The 18,420-nt window shown below is 40.4% G+C and overlaps 1 protein-coding gene and 1 long non-coding RNA gene across 13 annotated transcripts in view; one reads left to right on the forward strand and one right to left on the reverse strand.

Annotated features, from left to right (window-relative positions):
* Positions 1-18,420, forward strand: part of LOC112551855 — a 52,612-nt gene that overhangs the window by 26,493 nt on the left and 7,699 nt on the right. For 2 of the 4 annotated variants that reach the window (XR_003096178.1, XR_003096179.1), the window contains 2 exons: positions 10,676-10,785; positions 15,793-15,957. This is a non-coding gene — a long non-coding RNA (uncharacterized LOC112551855). Of the gene's footprint in view, positions 1-10,675; positions 10,790-15,792; positions 15,958-18,420 lie in introns of all 4 variants that reach the window. The other 2 variants (XR_003096177.1, XR_003096175.1) reach the window with 2 other exon arrangements.
* Positions 8,886-18,420, reverse strand: part of IFT80 (intraflagellar transport 80) — a 150,868-nt gene continuing 141,333 nt past the window's right edge. For 7 of the 9 annotated variants that reach the window (XM_025215145.1, XM_025215179.1, XM_025215168.1 and 4 more), the window contains 2 exons: positions 16,908-17,031; positions 8,886-10,120 (listed from right to left, as the gene is read on the reverse strand). In XM_025215145.1, coding sequence (XP_025070930.1) covers positions 10,007-10,120; positions 16,908-17,031 — 238 coding nt within the window. In that variant the 3' untranslated portion in view covers positions 8,886-10,006. The remainder of the gene's footprint in view (positions 10,121-16,907; positions 17,032-18,420) is intronic. The other 2 variants (XM_025215157.1, XM_025215173.1) reach the window with 2 other exon arrangements.

The raw sequence follows: 18,420 nt of genomic DNA on the forward strand, positions 1-18,420 counted from the left end.
GGGCGGGTGAGCCGGTGAGGAAACCGGCGGCGGACCTGGCGAGAGAGCCGACAGACGGGCCGGCGGAGGAGCCAGCAGTGGAACCGGCGAGGAAGTGAACGCCAGATACGAGACTCCCAGAGAGCGGGACCCACAGTTCCGGAGAGTAGACACCCGGGGGAGTCGGTGGCCTTAAGCCACCTGACAGACTTTGAGCAGGGGCAGCCCGCCCAGCGGGGCTTAGGCACCCGGGTCAGATCCCGGTCTAGGTGTGATAGAAGGGCTTGACTTTCTGTTTTGTTGTTCGCTTTCCTTTAGGCTCTCTCATTTTGTGTTGCGGTGGTCTCGGGTCAGTATAGGCTAGGGGCCGCCGGGGACTTGGGGGTGTGAGACCCTCAAGGCGGATTTCAGCCTGGGAAGCTGGGGTCCCCGGAGCGGGGACCACTGGGAGACACAGGACCGAAACGCGGCGGGGTCGCCAAAGGAAGGCCACAGGAAGACCCGCAGTAGCAGGTGGCGATTGGCTGGGGTGTAACCCGCAGTAGCAGGTGGCGATTGGCCGGGGTGTAGGGGAGGATGGAGCCCCGTGAGTGCCCGCCAAAGGTGTAACGACCCCGGGAGGCGGCGTTAACGGAGCCCCCACCACTGAGGTTCCATCCGAAGTCATGGCAGGCGAGGTTAGGGGGCCTCCCGACACCACCCGAGGTACCTTCCGGGGCCCTCTCGTAGGCTTGAGGCAAGCTAGAACAGCCACCTGAGCGAAGGCAGCTCGAGAGCGCCTAGTCGAGCAGAGGTGGGCACACTGATTAAGATCCAAGTAGGCATAATTCACGTTTTTGTAAAATACCTTGATATTTTATTTATGGAAGCATCCATAATGAGCTGGACATTTTCTAAATGTTCAAGAGGAACAGTTACCACATGCATAGTCTAAGGACAGACTGTCAGACAAGTAGACGTGTTAGCAGGGATTCAAAGTTGAAATAAGCCATATGAGCACAAGTATTATCCCTGTTAATAATAATGATATAAAGCAAAATCTGTATATTTTAGTTTTCCCTAAGGTAGTATTCACTAACAAATAAACACTTCTATCAATAGCCGATGACAAACTATAAAGGTGGTAGTGTACAATTTACTTACATATTCAGATACAAAAAGTATAATAAATCCATCTGTATTATACCATATGCTGCAGACAGATCATTGTGGCTGAAACACAGGCACTCTTTCTTTATTTTGCACTAGAAAAGTGTGAATAAAACCCACTTCACCTGCACCCCAGCACATTTATACAGTCCAAATTCCTGCCATCAGTCCTACTACTGTGAATCTGGACACTTAGGGCCAAACTCTATTGGAGTCTAAATGGACTTAGGCATGTAAATGCAATTCTATTCCACCCTATTCAAGTCCCTGAAAATCCATGAATGCATCTACTTGTGTAACTCACCGTCATCTGATTCTTGAGATGAAGTCACAAAACAGCAGTGAGGAGGACTTCCTGGTGTCAAAAAACCCCACCGCGCTGCAAATTAGCAGCACGGTAAACACCTGCATGTACAGCACGTGCAGTTTGCAGGGTAGCACCACAAACCACGTGTGTGTGCTCATCTAGATGTTCCCCTTAGGCATAAGGGGTAGAATAGAACACTTAGCCTTTAAACTTGTTTGGGTCTCAATCTGCCAATCTAAAAAATTGTTGTAACGCTGCCTACCTAAGAAAGGCAAATCTGTAAAAGTTATTAACTCAAGTCTGCAATGATTTTTGAGACCCTCAGGTGAAAGAACTTCTGTAAATGCAAAGTAGTCACTGTTATTCCATCTATGAATTGCAACTTAAGAAAATGGTTTGGCCCTCATCTGCAAGTTCAGCCTTCAGCTGTCTCAAGAATTTTTTCCATATCCTAGGAATTCAATATTGTAAACAGCTAGATATTGTTTGTTACCTCTTCCTTGCCAGATATTTTTCACTGAAATGCTAACATTATTAAGATCTTCTTAGAAAGTATTGGCTTACACTGCTCCACGAAAGAAGGTAACTCAGTGGTAGTTCCTTTATTTGCAGCTGTCTCTGCAACGACCTCTGGAAACTGTGTTAAAAATGTTCAGGCCTCTTTTACAATATCAAATTTACTTTAATTGGTGACGTAATGATCTATTACTATTTTTGGTATGTGCATTACTCCTATTTGGCCCCCTCTCATTCTCCTTGCACACATACAAAATACTCACCTACTATGCATTTCAGTCCCTATTTAATATTAATTACGACAGGCAAATAGCATTTACAAACAGATAATTTTGTTGTGTGAAAGATCGCAGATCTTTTACAGTTTTTTACAAAGTTAAAATCAAAGTTAAAATAAATATTAATTTATCCTTCTATAATGCACAAGCATTAGATAAGCCTTTAGAAAAGTAAAAATAGGGATGAGATCATGCAACAAAGTAAAAGTATGAATCAGTAGCATAAGATATACTTGCACGCCCATATATAGATGTTTATCTCTCTCAGAGAAATTCTGAACTCAACTCCAGCTTAGTAGCATTGGCTTCAATAGGACTATTCATGCTGAATATGATGCATCAGAACCTGACCATTTGAGATTACAATAATTTCTAGTATTTAATGGTGTCAGTGTTTGCACACCTCGGCAGCCTATTGCACGTTAATTCCAGCTGCTGTAGGAAATTCGGCAGCGTAATGCGCCTTAAATGACTTGGGGTGCAGGAAATTAAAACCCCCTTGAGGAGTTTTAGTTTGCTGCCACAACAGCCGCGAAGTGAAGCATCGGGCTCCATGCAGCTCCACGGCTCTGCAGGAAGCCCTGCAGGCAGCCTGGCAGCATCCCGGGAAAGCAGGCTCTGCCCAAGAAAAGTGGTGAGCTTGATCTCCCCCCACCAAGCCTGCCTACCTGAGCTGCGCAGGGGCCCAGTGCTTCCCTCCGCAGCTTCCCTCTGCGGTGCCCACCAGGATCGCCTGAGCTGGGTGCCTGCAAGTGGGTGCCGCCTGTGTGGGGCCGCTGCTGCCACGGAGGGAAGCACCAGCGGCTCCCTCCCCACCCCCCAGCAGCACAGGGACCACTACGCCCGCTGGCAGCTCACCCTCCCCTCCCCACCGGAGAGGGAGGTAAGTCAGCGGGGTGTGCACATGACACAGGGGTTTAATAGGCCCTAAATTGAAATGGTGTTTTTTAAAACCCATCGCTTTAATTTAGGGCCCCCGTTTCATCTACACGACATAATTTACAAAGATTTTAATATAATATATTTAAACTAGGATTTAAAGTTGTTGCTTAACTTGTCATAGTATGTTTGCTTTCCTGTCAAGCCAGTAATTAACTGTAGTCTAGTTTTGGAGGATATGAAGAGTCTGTTGTATTGATTATAACAAGTTTATGATGAAACTCTGAGCATTTGATAGAGCCTATTATAGCGATTTCTGGCAAACCCAAGCTTTTAGTTAAAATACATTGTATTTATGTTATACTCCATAAGGCTTATGTTATACTCCATAAGGCTCTTACCTCTCAGTAGCCATATTATGGCCTGCTTTGCTGTCACTCTGGTTTGCTGAAGTATCTTCTATTTATCCTTTCAAGGGACCTTTGCTTTGTTCTGTTACTTTCAGTACTTCCCCCATCCTTCATGTCTGGGATGGAAGCAGCCATGCTAGGAAAGAAGATGGCAAAGTGTCAGATGATCAGGCAGATCTTATTTTCATCTTCCCACAAGACCAATGGAAATACTTGCAAGTATCTCCCATCCCTTTAGCAATTAATCTATCCTCTTTATGGAAAGAGGTAGGCATCCAAAGGAAGATAACGTCCCTTGTCAGAACTCTCCCTTGAAATTTATCTATATGCAACTGACATCATTCACCTGCTCCCTCAACCAACAGTTTGCTGCAGGCAGCTCTGAAAGATCCTCCCTCAGCAAGTACTGGAATTGTTAAGTCACTCCATTATACATATGCAGACTACAGTTTACTCCTGCAGTTTTCCACTTGGAAGCTTCCTCGAGAGTCTCTCTGGTTTGTAATTTCATATTTAAGTGAAGAAAATATTGTCACTCTGTGTATTTCCTTTCTATCCATGATGATGGTATCCATTTGCACTGTTGTTTTTCATCTCCTTTTTCACTTTTATAATCCAATATTGGGCATCCATTTATTTGATATGGGTAGCACCTTTGTAGAGATGCTACAGAAGGCCCGGGCACCATATAAGTCCACAAAGAAAGCAAGGTTTAACCTAGCGTGCAAGTGCTACGCATATCCTCAGCACAGGGATTTGGCATCCCCATCAGAAGTTCTAATGGTATCTCAGAGCTGTCCTGCAGCCAGCACAAGTAAAAAGAATTCTTTGAAACATATAGGTAGAAACAAAATTCAAATTATTTCAATTTGTCCCTCCTGCAGCTATGGCTGATGACAGCCATCATAAAGGGGAGACATTGCAAAAACATCAAAGGACTCAGATAAACGATTGCAGTCTACAAAACCCTCCTTCAACAGGTACCCAAACTTACTAGACAGCTTTGTCCTGTTTCTAGGCATAACCAGGACTGCCCCAGGCTGAGCAGCTAAATGCTAGCCCTTCCATCATAGCTGATTGGGAACTAGAACATCAGTGAGCTTACACCCCATCCAGCGGGTGTGCTTGGAGCAATAGTAACACATACTAACAGGATTGGGTCCCTCACAATCACCCCTTTCAATTTAAAAACAGGCCATTGTCACTGTCACCTTTTATATAATAACCCAGTGCTTAGAGCATTCTCTCAAGACTCAGAGGATCTGTATACAATGCCTTTTTCAGCCAGAAGAAATTCAAAATCGCATCTCATACCTCCAGGTGACTGTTCTCTTGTTCAACATTCGACCTTGGAAGGTGTGTGGGGAGGTGGGGTTACAGGACTCAATTCTCACTGGTATGTGCAACCATCAGGAATCACACCACTAACCTTCTATCTAGATTAAAGGAATTACATGAAGGGTAAAGTAGCATGAAATCCACATCCGTGGTTTAACATCTTGATCATGTGGTATGTTAGCTCCACAAAAGCAAAAGTATCTCTTTTATTACAGGGCCAAACACTTGTGAACACTTTTAATTCAGACAAGCAGCCCAAAACTCCACCATCCAATTTCACCAACATTAAGGTGGGGCCCTAGCATTATTGTGATGGGCAAACATTTGCAGCACATCCCACCTTGCAGCTCTTCCTACAGGAGAGAACATATTTTGACAGAAAAATACATTTATTTATAAATGAAGAAATTGCCCAATTAATTGTTTGAAAAATATTATCGATAAACCCATAGCTCATTTCAGTATAGCATTCCAAAGCAAGTGTGTTTGGATTATATTACTTTTCAGGCAGATCTGCCAGGTATGCTTCAAAAAGTATGCAAGGCTGGCCTTATTCCAACATGATGCAGTTATTTTGTTTTTTTAAAAACAATATAGTCTATGTAATAGCTACATGGTGCTTGAAATTCCTGAAGATATATCAGTGGAACACAGCTTTTTGCTTCTTGCTTTGCTTCTTTTGGAATCAGAAATACTGCTGTGTTATAATTTTATATGTGAATAGGTTCTCTCTTATCAGATGTTTTCTTTCTACCATCAATATTTCCTTTCACAATTTGTTATAATCCACATACTTTTATGAAAAAATAGCAAAGACTGAGAGTCTCAAAGGAAATTCCAGAACATTTTTTTGTTTTTTTCAGTGCTGAAATTTAGCTCAAAAAATGAAAGTTGATAGATTTGGATCCTTTCATTTTTGTGTCCTTGTGACAAGGCATTTAGCAAAATTTGCAGATTCATTGGAATCTGATAGAGCTGTACCGTGAGCACTTCTGTTGTGACCTCAAACTTGAGACCTCTGAGCTGTCAACCATGCAGCTTAGTGCCTGCACCACTCCAGCCCCTGTAGATTTGGATGAAACCCTGGAATAAGTCAGGCAGATCATGGGAAGCTATTCCCACTGTTTTGCCAGTTGGAAAATGGCAAGTAACATTTTGAAAATCTAGTCCCTGGTATTCCAGTGGTTTATGTAAAGTTTTTTGGTGTCCAGTGGGCTTAAAAAAAAAAATCAGTGAACAAAACACTGAACTGGAACCAAAGTGGCCTGGCTTCTATTTCCTGCCTGTCAGTGGTCTGCTGGGTGATGTCAAGCAAGTGAGTTCACCTGTTGTCTCAGTTTCCTCAACTATAAAGTAGGAATAACAATATTGTTTCTTTATAAAACTCTTTTGAGATTTATGGATGAAAAGCCAGATATTATAAAACTCATAATAATTAGTACTTACTAACACTTCCTTACTAAGGTGTATTATGAACACTAGATAATTAATTAATCTGCAGAACAACTCTGCAAAGTAAGCGAATACAGATTGTTCTCATTTTCAGAGGAGAAACTGAGGCAGGAAGCCCTCTTGATTTATGCAAAGCCATAAGGGAAATCCCAGTCAAATTCTGGAGTTCCTGGCTCCTAAGTTGTGTTTAGACTCCTACTTTCCTGACATGCAATGCTGTGACCTCCCTTGAACAACTAGAGATAATGGTAGTAGTGCATACAATATTCCATCCCTTACTACAATGTAATATCCTTGTACTTTCCTGATGCATGAGGCATCTTACTGACATCAACAGAGCATCCAGGGCTCAGACATTATTGTACAGGGTGCTAATATTACATTGACAGATTACTTCAGTTGTTAATTTTTACATCAGAAGACTGAACCCCACCAAAAAAACCCAACAACCCCAAAACCCCAAAGTACCAATTTTCAAATAAGTAACTTTTTCAGATGAGGTTTTCAAGATCATGTGCAATGGCAGTTAAACATAATTTTTGGATGTTTGAACTAAACTGACATTGCTATGAGACTCTCTCATTATATTCATTATTGACTCCCGGCCTTTAAATATTGCATTAATCAGCTTCTCTCTCACTTAGAGTTACACTGTATATCTTACAGTTTTACATTGTAACCAAATTCTTTATATGCAAAATAAACTAACTATAATGGGGATTGATATTGCTAAGTGCTAAAGTACAGTACATGGACTACTAAGATGCTTATACTACTACACCAAAATTGTGTTTATATCTGAAAGGCTAATCAATCGCCACACTGACTAGAACAGTTATAGTTCAATTGTACTCACTTCTACTTCTCAGACAACAGGAGGAAATTTTGACAAGTGCAGCCATGAAAATACAGTAGTTACCTAGCAGGCACATACTTTATTTTTAAAATGGGTATTTGATCATCTAGTGTAGGATCTTCATGCATCACTAGTTAATTTTTCTGTTGTCTTCACTCTGATTGTGGAAGTTACATAATACAAACAAGTTGGAGCAGGAGGTAACTTGACAGGAATAACAGAAGGAAAGTTGTATTGGTCCTACCATAGTACTTGGTTATATGCAAATCTCTTTATTCTACAAATAGTTAAGGACAAGTGTAATATAGTGTACTACAGTACCTACAGATAATTAAGGACAAGTACAATATAGAGCGTTTGAAAACCTCAGGCATCTAAAGTCAAAAGCTATTGTGTACTGCATTAATAAAAGCATCTCAAAGCAGAGAAGGCAAAAGTCTAAAATTGCAGTTGCAATGTGGAGCCCCCCCACCCCAAACTCCTCTAGATAAGTAGGTTCAGGGACTGGATTCTGTCCAAGAATCAGTTTGCTGTACACAAAAAAGCTAAAAAATAATTTAACAGGATTGTAAAAACAAAAGAATTTGCTCAAATTACCTTTTGGAGTATCTAAAACCCTGATGAGGATCTGGCAGTCCCATAAATTAACTCTGCCATATTGTTTGTAGCAGTAAGACTGGATGAATCTGTGGACTAGTAATAAAATACAGAGGATTTCACCTTTCAATCACCCCAAGCTTGATGCCCACCAAAGGCTGATGCATACTATATATATGGGCAGCACTAGATAAACACTGCAGAAAGATTACCTTACTATTTGTTAGTTTTTTAAACCAATTTGCTTTTACAGTATTTGTGCTTGTTTATTGTCTGTAAATATTCTAGTAGTTGAGTTTGATGAAAAAAAGGATTACAAAACTAACAAATATTGAAGAATATTCACAGAAAATAAACTCTGATTTCATAAACATCAAGTCTCTCTGAAAACTTGATTCTAAGAATAACACTAACTAAATCAGAAAACAGAAATGGAACAACTTACTATGGGGCACCTAAGGAGACAGTAATAGGAATTTGGCCCCAAGTGTCCAACTAAACTAAACAATAAGCAATGTTCCATGAAACTATTCAAGATACAGTTTTGAATAACTGAAATACTTTTCACTTGATCTTGACATTTATTAGTAAGGCAGCTTGCTCTGCGGCTGTATAGCCTGTACCTTGATCTGAGGATAAAACAGGTAACAGTCTTCAGTGCAGTTGATCACTAGCAACTTTTGCAAGTACAAAGTTGATTTTTAAAAAATCCTCCTTGTGGTAATAATTCCATTGTGCATTTTCAGGAAGCCAGGTGAATATGCTGTCTCTGCAGTACTCTCAGCCCCAGCTGGCTCAAGAACAAGAGAGCAAGCTCAGGTTCAGATCTCAAATCTTGCATTTCCACTAGACTGGCCTTCAGAATGTACTTACATAGCATTATGAAGTGGTGCCAAGGTCCATAAACTTAACATTAAACATTTGCTATTAGTGATATTTTGGTCTCAGCCCTGTAAGTAGTAAGTGCTTCTCATATGTCAATGGAAGAGAAGGGTGTTCAGCTTGCAGGAGGTGCTCAGCATACTAAAGAAATGGGCCTTTAAAGGGGTTGTAGGTGGTAGATAGAATTTATCTGCTTTAATTAGTAGTCTGAGAAAATCAATAAGATGCACCAGGTAATTGTATAAAGTACTTTATTTGATCTTTTATTAAGAAATATATGAAATATATGGAAGATTTATACCTGCCACATAATGATTTACAAAACAAAATATTAAATCAGATAAAAATTCACAGAATGTATAAAACTTTTTAGTGTTAACATCTGAAAGATAAATATTATATATAATTACTTTAACATCTTTCAGCTACCAGTAACACATTAACATCCCAATATTGCAAAGGAATCATGCAGACAAACCACAGTATATGCACGTAACAGGAAAAAAAGAAGAGTATACTTTGATGAAATAGCATATGTGTAACACCACTAAAATTTTAACCAAGTGAGCTGGACAGCATACAAACATGAAATGTTATTCTTCAACTAAATAGATAAGATATTCTAACGTTTAATGAAGCTCTGAACACTATGGCTAATTACATATTCGGTATTTTCAGAAAACACATATTTTGTTAAAATTTAAAAGACGTTCCATGCTATATTAAATGTGAGATGATTTTTCCATGATAATCTGCTTTCCCAAAACCTACCCAACAACATAATATATAATTGCAAGCAACTAATTTGAAATAATATATTATATGTATTATCTGAAAATACTTCAACACTGGGGCAGTCTTCTCATGGTTTAATACATTTAACTGCAAATGAAACATTCCTTTTTTTGGTTTACAAATATAGCCTTGCACTTTTCACATTTAGGTGTCTATAGCTGGACACCTAAACAAGTGCCATGTACCTGAGCCCTGCAGCTGCTGGCAAATCAGACAAGCTTATTTAGGAACTTAAACATATACAGCACTGTATAACTCCAGGTATTCAAAGACAAAATACAGTTACTCCAAAGCTATGAAAATCTGAAAGATTAAGACAAGGACCAGCCCCATTCTCTTTCCTTGCTCACACGGTTCTACAGATTTCAGTGGATAAGGGAAGCAGGAGGGGGCTCAGATCTAATACACTGACAACACACTAGAGAGAAATTCTGCACATTGTCCAAAAGCAAAACTGCCAATTCCTTCTCTCACTCTATGGAAAATGTTAATTCTTACTTATACTTTTTAATACACAGATGCAACTAATGTCTGATAAAACAACTAACTAATGTGATCAGCATGGCACTTAGTGCTGAACAGTTACGCTGGTCCTGACCGGTGGAGTGCTTGCTGCTCGTTCTCTCTCTTTAGCAATTTCCATCTCTATTTTGGCCTTGATTTTATCCCAATCAACTTCCAGCTGTAAGAATAGGAAAGACAGTAGATGCATGTTATTAGAAGTCTACTAATTTTCATATTCACATTTTATTAGAAGTCTACTAATGAAGAACATGAGTGTTTTAAGGTACAAGTTACAAAACAATTTGCTCACTCTTTACATAAGCCCCCTCTTAATGCACACAAATAGCTACAATTAATACTAATGGGAGCTATGTGTGTAGATCACCTGGACGGACCTATGCCACATGTTCTGATAAAGAGTATGATCTCTCAGGTTCCCATTTTTTATATCAAACAGAGTTGAAACTTTGCAAAAATATCATATGTAGGGAGAAAATACTGATACAAGGAAATAAATTTAGATAAGCCCACTGGCCTTCTTCCAACTTAAAAACAAATGAAATCTATTTGTCACATCACTCAGACTTGAACCATTCATTAATGGTACATTAAGCAACTTCCCTCTCCTATACCAATAGTCCATCAAGCAAATTGATGGTATCTACATTAGTCATTTGATGGAAAAATAAGATTGCCACTTGATACTTGTTTTTTGTATTGACAAATGTTTCAGCTATGACATGGCACTTTTCCATCTGCTGAAAAACATCATCTGTGACAGTAACTTGTTTCAGTGAAACTATGAACGTTAGACAGATGAAAAGGATTCAAACTGGCTCCCAGGTAGGTATGTCTCATTCTCATACTCAAACACTGTTGGCATTCTGTTCATTTTTTACTGTAATACAGCTACATTGTCCAAACCAGCACCTTATCTCATTCTCTTGTTTTTTTCTGCTAGCAGATTTCTGATTTCAGGCCAGGATTGATATGCATTAATAGCTGAACTCGTGTACACTGTTGACTGTCGTATTTTAAGAAAAAATCAGGGTAGGAGTGTTCTAGTCATGACAGTCCTGGAAATGTCTGAGAGGCAAGGACTTTTTATGACATCTTCTATAGGACCAACTGTATAGCTGGGAGAGCTACCAGACAAGCTTTCAAGCATCAAATGCCCGTCCTCACATCTAAGAAAGAGGGAGATGCAGGCTGAGCTAAGTAACAGAGAAAATCCGTTCTTGCAATAGTCTGCTTGGAGGGATGGAGAAGAGCTGTGAACTGGGAGTGACAAGGTGTTATGAAGAACCATTATAAGATTAAAAGTGTAGGGCAATTGCTTATTCTACTGCTTTCCTGACATCCCAGTCTATGCAGCTAATTCAAGACACTTCCCTTGCCCTACTGTGCTGCTCCCAGTCCCATGCAGAAGAAGGAAATGAAGCAGAAATCAATACATATTTTAGACGGATTATGAGAATAAGTTACCCAAGAAGTATTACAAACAAACTGCCCTTAATTCAATGGCAATCTTACTTCAACTTAACTCAGCTACATAGCCAAAAAAATAAACAACCTACTTATTCTCAACCCTCCTAGAGTCATTCAGTTTCACAACACTTGACACAGGTAATTTTTTTCAAATTATCTATATTTTTATATTGTTGCACATGACTGGAACATCAGAATGCCATTATGATAAAACTGATATTAACTGATGCCTAGTAGTTATAATGCTGACCCACAATGGGCTGCGTTCTCAATACTCCTATTTCAAAAAACGAATACCTCTAAATCAGATCAGTGTAATGAATTTGGTACTGGTATTCGAATATCTGCCACTTGTGTTTCTCGCTGTATTCATAATTCAGCAGCCCAACTGTCATGTACTCCTGATTAATATTACCACTGTGCATCCAATACATGCAATGTGGTACATACAGTCAGTCGCAAGTAACGTTTTGGTCTATAGATATGATTCGCATTCAAGTCTTATAATGGACATGACATTTTTTTTGGTTGCTCAACAATGTTCCATGGTTACTCTTCTGGGCTTGAACCCCAGCAGAACCTAAAATAAAGGTTATTCACCTGTAACTGGAGTTCTTAGAGATGTAAGGACTTGCACCTAACACAGGAGGTATGCAGTCCCACTAGCTAAATACCTTGGCCACAGGGGAAGACTTGGTGGGGGATCTGCAGGTACAAGGTAACCTAGGAGATAGTGACCACCTGTTGATAGGATTCACTATGCGTCTTAAGGTGGGAAAGATAACTAGTAGGGCAGAAGTGCTAGACTTCTGGAAGGCCAACTTCAACAAGCTCAGGAGATTAGTTAGAGTAGGACTGAGGGGTAATAACATCGGGTGACATGGGAGTCCAGGAAGGGTGGGAGTTCCTCAAGGGACTGATCCTGCAGGCACAGAGGGCTACCATCTCAGTACATATAAAGGGAGGCAAAAGAGCCAAGAAACCCTCTTGGCTGAGCAGGGAAATCCAGGAGAGCCTACAGGGGAAAAGAGAGGCTTATAGGTAATGGAAGCAGCAGACAGCCACCAAGGAGGAGTATATGTGCTTGGCTCTTGCTTGCAGGGAAGCAGTGAGGAAGGCCAAAGCAGAAACAGAACTTAGACTGGCAACAAAGATTAAGGGTAACAAAAAGTCCTTCTTTAAGTACATAGGGAGCAGGAAGAAGGTGCAGGGTAACATAGGGCCACTACAGGATGGACTAGGGCAACTCGTAACAGATAGGATGGACAAAGCTGAACTCTTAAACAATTTCTTTGCATCTGTGTTCCTGGTCATGGATACAAACACACCGCCCAACCAGACTTTAGTCTGGCTTGAGAAAGATACCAGTCAACCAACAGTTAGTGCTGACTTGGTGAAGGGATCTTCACCCAAGGGTACTAAAGGAATTGGCCAGTGTCATAGCCAAACCACTGGCGCGACTATTTGAGCATTCATGGCACTCAGGACAGGTCCCAGAAGACTGGAAAAGGGACAATGTGGTCACTATTTTCAAGAAGGAGAGGAAGGAGGACCGTGGTAACTATGGGCTGGTTAGCCTTACCTTATTCTTGGCAAGACCTTAGAAAAAATCATTGAGGATCACATTTGTGGGGGGCCAGCAGGTAATACTATGTTAAGAGGCAACCAGCATGGGTTTATAGCAGGCAGATCTTGCCTGACTAACCTGGTCTCTTTTTATGACTAGGTTACAAAGCACTCAGATGCAGGAGTAGAGGTAGATGTTATTTACTTGGATTTTAAAAAAGGCTTTTGACACAATGTCACACCCAATTCTTACAAGTAAACTAAGTAGCTGTGACATGGATTTTTTCACAGTCAGGTGGGTGGAAAATTGGCTTATGGGACACAGGGTGGTGGTGGATGGGTTCATTTCTAACTGGAGAGACGTGGGCAGTGGTGTCCCCCAAGGCCCTGTCCTTGGACCATACTATTCAATATCTTCATCAGTGATTTGGATGAAGGTGTAGAAAGCACCGTGTCCAAATTTGCAGATGACACCAAACTATGTGGTATAGTAAACACACTAGAGGGTAGGGAGCAAATTCAGGCGGATTTGGACAGTCTGGGGAAATGGGTGGATTAGAATAGGATGCAATTTAACAAAGATAAAGTGCAAAGTGCTACACCTGGGAGAAAGAGTCACCAGTACACCTACAGACTGGAAAGTACCATTCTAAGTAGCACAGCAGTGGAAAGGGATCTCGGAGTCATAGTCGATGCAAAAATGAACATGAGTCACCAGTGTGACGAGGTAGTAAGTAAGGCTAACCGCACTCTGTCTTACATTAGTAGGTGCATCACGAGCAGGTCTAGGGAGGTGATACTTCCCCTCTATGCGGCATTGATGAGGCCACAACTGGAGTACTGTGTTCAGTTTTGGGTGCCACACTTCAAGAGGGATGTGGATAACCTGGAAAGGGTTCAGTGGAGGGCTACTTGTATGGTTGAGAGCCTGTGAGTAAGATCCTATGATGACAGATTGAGGGACCTGAATCTCTTCAGTCTTCACAAGAGAAGGCTGAGAGGCGATCTTGTTGCTGTCTACAAACTCATCGAGGTGGGGTCAGCAGGGAATAGGGGGTACTCTGTTTACCAGGGCGCCCCTTGGGGTTACTAGAAACAATGACCATAAACTAAGAGTAGATTTAGATTGGACATCTGGAAGAAATTCTTTATGGTAAGGATTGCCAAAGTATGGAATGGGCTTCCAAGGGAGGTGGTGCTTTCTCCTACCTTGGAGGTGTTCAAAAGGAGATTTGACGAGCATCTGACTGGAGTTACTTGACCCCAGCGCTCTTTGCTACCCAGAGCAGGGGGTCAGACTCAATGATATAATAGGTTCCTTCTGAACCTATACATTTATGAAATCTATGTACTATGCATATTTACACTTCTGGAATGTGTCAGTGGAACTTCTGATATCAATGCCCATGACCTGCTCCCTGACACTCTTCTCTCTATTCCTGAATATTTTGAGGGTGAAGTTTGCCTACGGTTCCTACCACTTCTGCCTGCAAGTCTGAGATTATAATTAGACTCTTAGGAACACAGGAAGGTGAGCAACAAGCAAGGATACACAAAGTACATCTTAAAGAACACTGGTTAAGTGCACAAGTGTCTTCTGCATGTTCCGACTCTTGGGGTATTTTAATAAACAATACTTCCCTTCAAGAAAAAAAAGGACCAAAGTATTACTTAGCCAAATTAAACCTCAGACATAGATGCAGTCCAAAAAGGAGTTTTATAAACACCTCTATGGAGCTCTACATTGCAATCCTGCAGATTATTCTAAGTGGAATGGGTGCCTAAAAGATATCATCAATATGATTAGGAATGCATCAGAGCACAAGATATTACATACAAAATTGAGGTTGTAGAATCAGAGAAGGCAGGCTGAAAGGGATCTCCATAGGTCATCTAGCCTAGCCCCCCACCTGAGGAAGGATCATCCTTATCTAAAACATCCTATACAAATCCATTACCTAAACTATCAGGCAAACTACACAATCAGCCCTGACACAACTACAAGATATAACACCTGAACCTGCTACATGTAAAGCAGGGGGACCACAGCAGCCAATGTCCTGCTGATGCAAAGGTTGTTAAAATACACTCAAGAGATCCAAGGAAGAGGACCATACCCCCCCACTACAAAGGAAGGCAAAAACCACCACAGTCCATACCGATTTCACCATGGGGTAAAATTATTTCCTGACCCCAAATACGGTGATCTGACCCTGAGCAGAGGGGCAAGACCCTCTAGCCAGGAACCTCCTGTCTTAAGTCACAGCAGGGGGCACAACCTTCTGATAAGGTCCATTAATCTGAGAAAGGATATCACTCTTTGATTTGGGACCTGGCAGTGGCTTTCTGACAGAAAAGCTGTACCATTCTGCAAGCCAAATTGCCCCTACAAAAGGAATCTTTTCTTGTGTAGTAAGATTGACCTTTTCTAGCCTTGCAACAAGCTGGTCTTCAGAGATAAGCACATTAGCTATTTTTCTCTGTTCCTCTAGGTATGATTTTTGCAAATACAGCCATCTTTGTCCAAAGACATTATTTTTAGTATGACAATACCTTATGGCAACTGAACAGTTTTTGGCACAAAATGTGCAAATTAGTTTTTTGCTTGGAACTTCCTAAGCTTCTCAGAACTAGGTTTGGGGGTGTTAACTTCTCCTCACAGAGTTTATGACTATCATGGTGGGCCTGATTCTCAACAGATTCAAAAGTTCAGAATCATTTTTAGTTATAAGAGGTTTCTTAGTGCTTGGAACTTAAAGCCATCTGTTTCAGTGGTCTCTTTTCTCTTCCCCCCAGGTCTATGCACACTCATCCACAAGATGTACTGGATTAGGAGGCCCTGACTGCTAAAACCTCTTGCAGCAGCAGTGTGTGAAATCTGTTCTATTGCTCTGAGTTCTTGAAGTGAAGGTACTACAGACTGAATTATCTGGAGGAGAGGTGAATCTCCCAGCCAGCTAGGTATCTTACACTTGCTTGCTTGTTTTTTTAATTAATACATCACCCTTAAATGCCAAAAGCTAATTACCATAGAAAGCTAAGCACACTAATAAAATGGCACTATCCAAACAAAGGACCTGGAGTCAAGAGCCTGGACCTGATATGCGATCCATTGGACACAGTAGTTGGAAGGAACTGAAGTGGTCAGATGACCTGAACCCCATTTAAAACCTCACACTCAGGACATTCGGGAGCAGACAGGAAGTGGCAGGAGGGGTCAGGAACACACTCCAAAGAACACTGCTATTAAAAGGTCCCACTGTTACAGTTTGTACCATTGGTACATCCATCCCAGATATAAAAATATGCTGAAGATACATGAAGATGCCTGCTTCTAGCACATGATCAAAATCGTTCCTTGTTAGCCTTTAAGAACATACAAAATGCTAATCAACCAACCAACTGAGGTTAATATCTTTGTTTTCAACTAACGTGATCTACCGTAATTTTGAGTAGGAATTATAGGGATTCTATAAAATTGTATACCTATGAAATCTATTTTATTAATGTATTTATCATATAGAATGTAACAGTTCAAGACTGGTTGTTATTTTTTTTCTGGATACCCTTAGAGATTAATCACTGTTAATATCTGTGCAATAATCACCAAACTCAGGACTAATTCCCTGTTTATTCTTGCATTTGCACAATCCCTGCAAGTTTCAAAATTTGCGCGCACACATTTTATGTCCTCTAGTAAATATTGTCCACAAATGTTACCAGTTATATATTAAACTATTAATCTATACCCAAAGTCAGATACATCAATGTGTAACAACAAAGATTTGGCTCTACACTGAATTGAAAGACATCAATGTGCACACACTTTTTCTTGTGTGCACAATTTTATAATTACAAAAAGTAAGCTGACCTTCTGAAAGTGTAGGATAAATTCCCCAGAGAATACTTACACCTTCAGCATACTGTAAAAATTGTTTACTAGTTTCTTTTTTACCAAAATCTTCCAGGAACTTCTGTCGATAAGCCAGAACTGTATCAACATGCGTCTTGTGTTTTACCGCTAGTTCTAGTGCCCTAAAATCAAACAAAAATGGGCTTGTCATATTGTATCAACATACTGGCATAGCTATAGTCTCTTTGGCTTTCCAAAAAGATATGCTTTACAGTGATAGACAGATCTTCCTGATGCAAAGTGCCAAGCATTTTTGCATTAGTATTAATAAAAGGTGGTGGAAAGTAGCCAACTTCTCTGAAATGGACAGTGTACTTTATGTTGCTCATTATGACAACTAACATTTTATTTCCGTACATTGTCTAAGCCTATTATGGACACATGACAACAGGAAACTTTATTAAAAACAGAAATTGAAAAAAATCTCTTTTACTGTTGATTGTAATCATATCACTATGAAAGAGTCAAGAATTAATTAATTATTGCAATTAATAAAAAAGAATCTCTTGGCTCTTGTATATGCTATGAATATGTATAGTGATACTATTCAAGTCAGCACTTTTAAAGATTTGAAGATGGGAAGGCTCAGCAACTGCAACAATAAATCGTAAATCTGGGCATAATTTCTAAGTGATATAAAAATAATTGTAAAAGCTTAGAAATGGGTAGTTCAAACATTTTTCCAGGTGAGATATTTTTGGCAACACTACCAAAAACAGACTCATAATGTGCTTGCCAGATAAAAAAAATCTGATTAGTTGAGTGGGATAGAATACTTATCAATATTTGTACTATATTCATTGTGACAATATTTTCTAAATTACTATAAAATATGCAAATGAAATTCTGAACATACCAATTTACCAACCTACTACAATTGCTTATTTTTTTCCTAGAAAGTACATTTACAAATTCAGATTGAAAAGTGGTTTAAAAGTCCCTTGTTCTACCTTCTTTTAAGTATCTTATTTACCCGAATTCCAGACTACTTCAAATTTAAGATGGCCCTCCAATAATTAGATTCTATACATGGAAAATTATAAATTTATTAAGAGTTTCCATGCATAGAATATTATTATTAGAGGATCATCTTACATTCATAACCCCCACCCTCCACTGCTATGATAGGAAAAGCAGCCAGACCTCTGGCTGCCCTTTTCCGATCTGCCTGGGTCCAGCTCCATGCTTGTGCCTGCTCCCCACCACATCTCCTACCCACTTCTCCCCCATCCCTTGGCTCCCCATGCCTATTCCTGACCCCCTGTTGCCTGTCTGCCTGCAATGCTTGCCCCTCACACCCTCCCCCCTGCCACCTACCTTCTGCGATAGGTGCAGTTCCAGATCCAGCTCCAGGCTGGTAGGGGCTGAAGCCAGAGCTGAAGGTAAGTGGTGGCAGTGGGCAGGAAGACCACAAGCAACCAAATGGGTGGGCAGGCTGTACACAGTCTTTCCCATGCACCCTCAGCTAGAAGCAGGAGCTTTTTGTGGTGACAGGAAAAGTTGGAAACTTT

Source organism: Alligator sinensis, unplaced genomic scaffold (assembly GCF_000455745.1).
Source record: "Alligator sinensis unplaced genomic scaffold, ASM45574v1 scaffold60_1, whole genome shotgun sequence".
Taxonomy (NCBI): domain Eukaryota; kingdom Metazoa; phylum Chordata; order Crocodylia; family Alligatoridae; genus Alligator; species Alligator sinensis.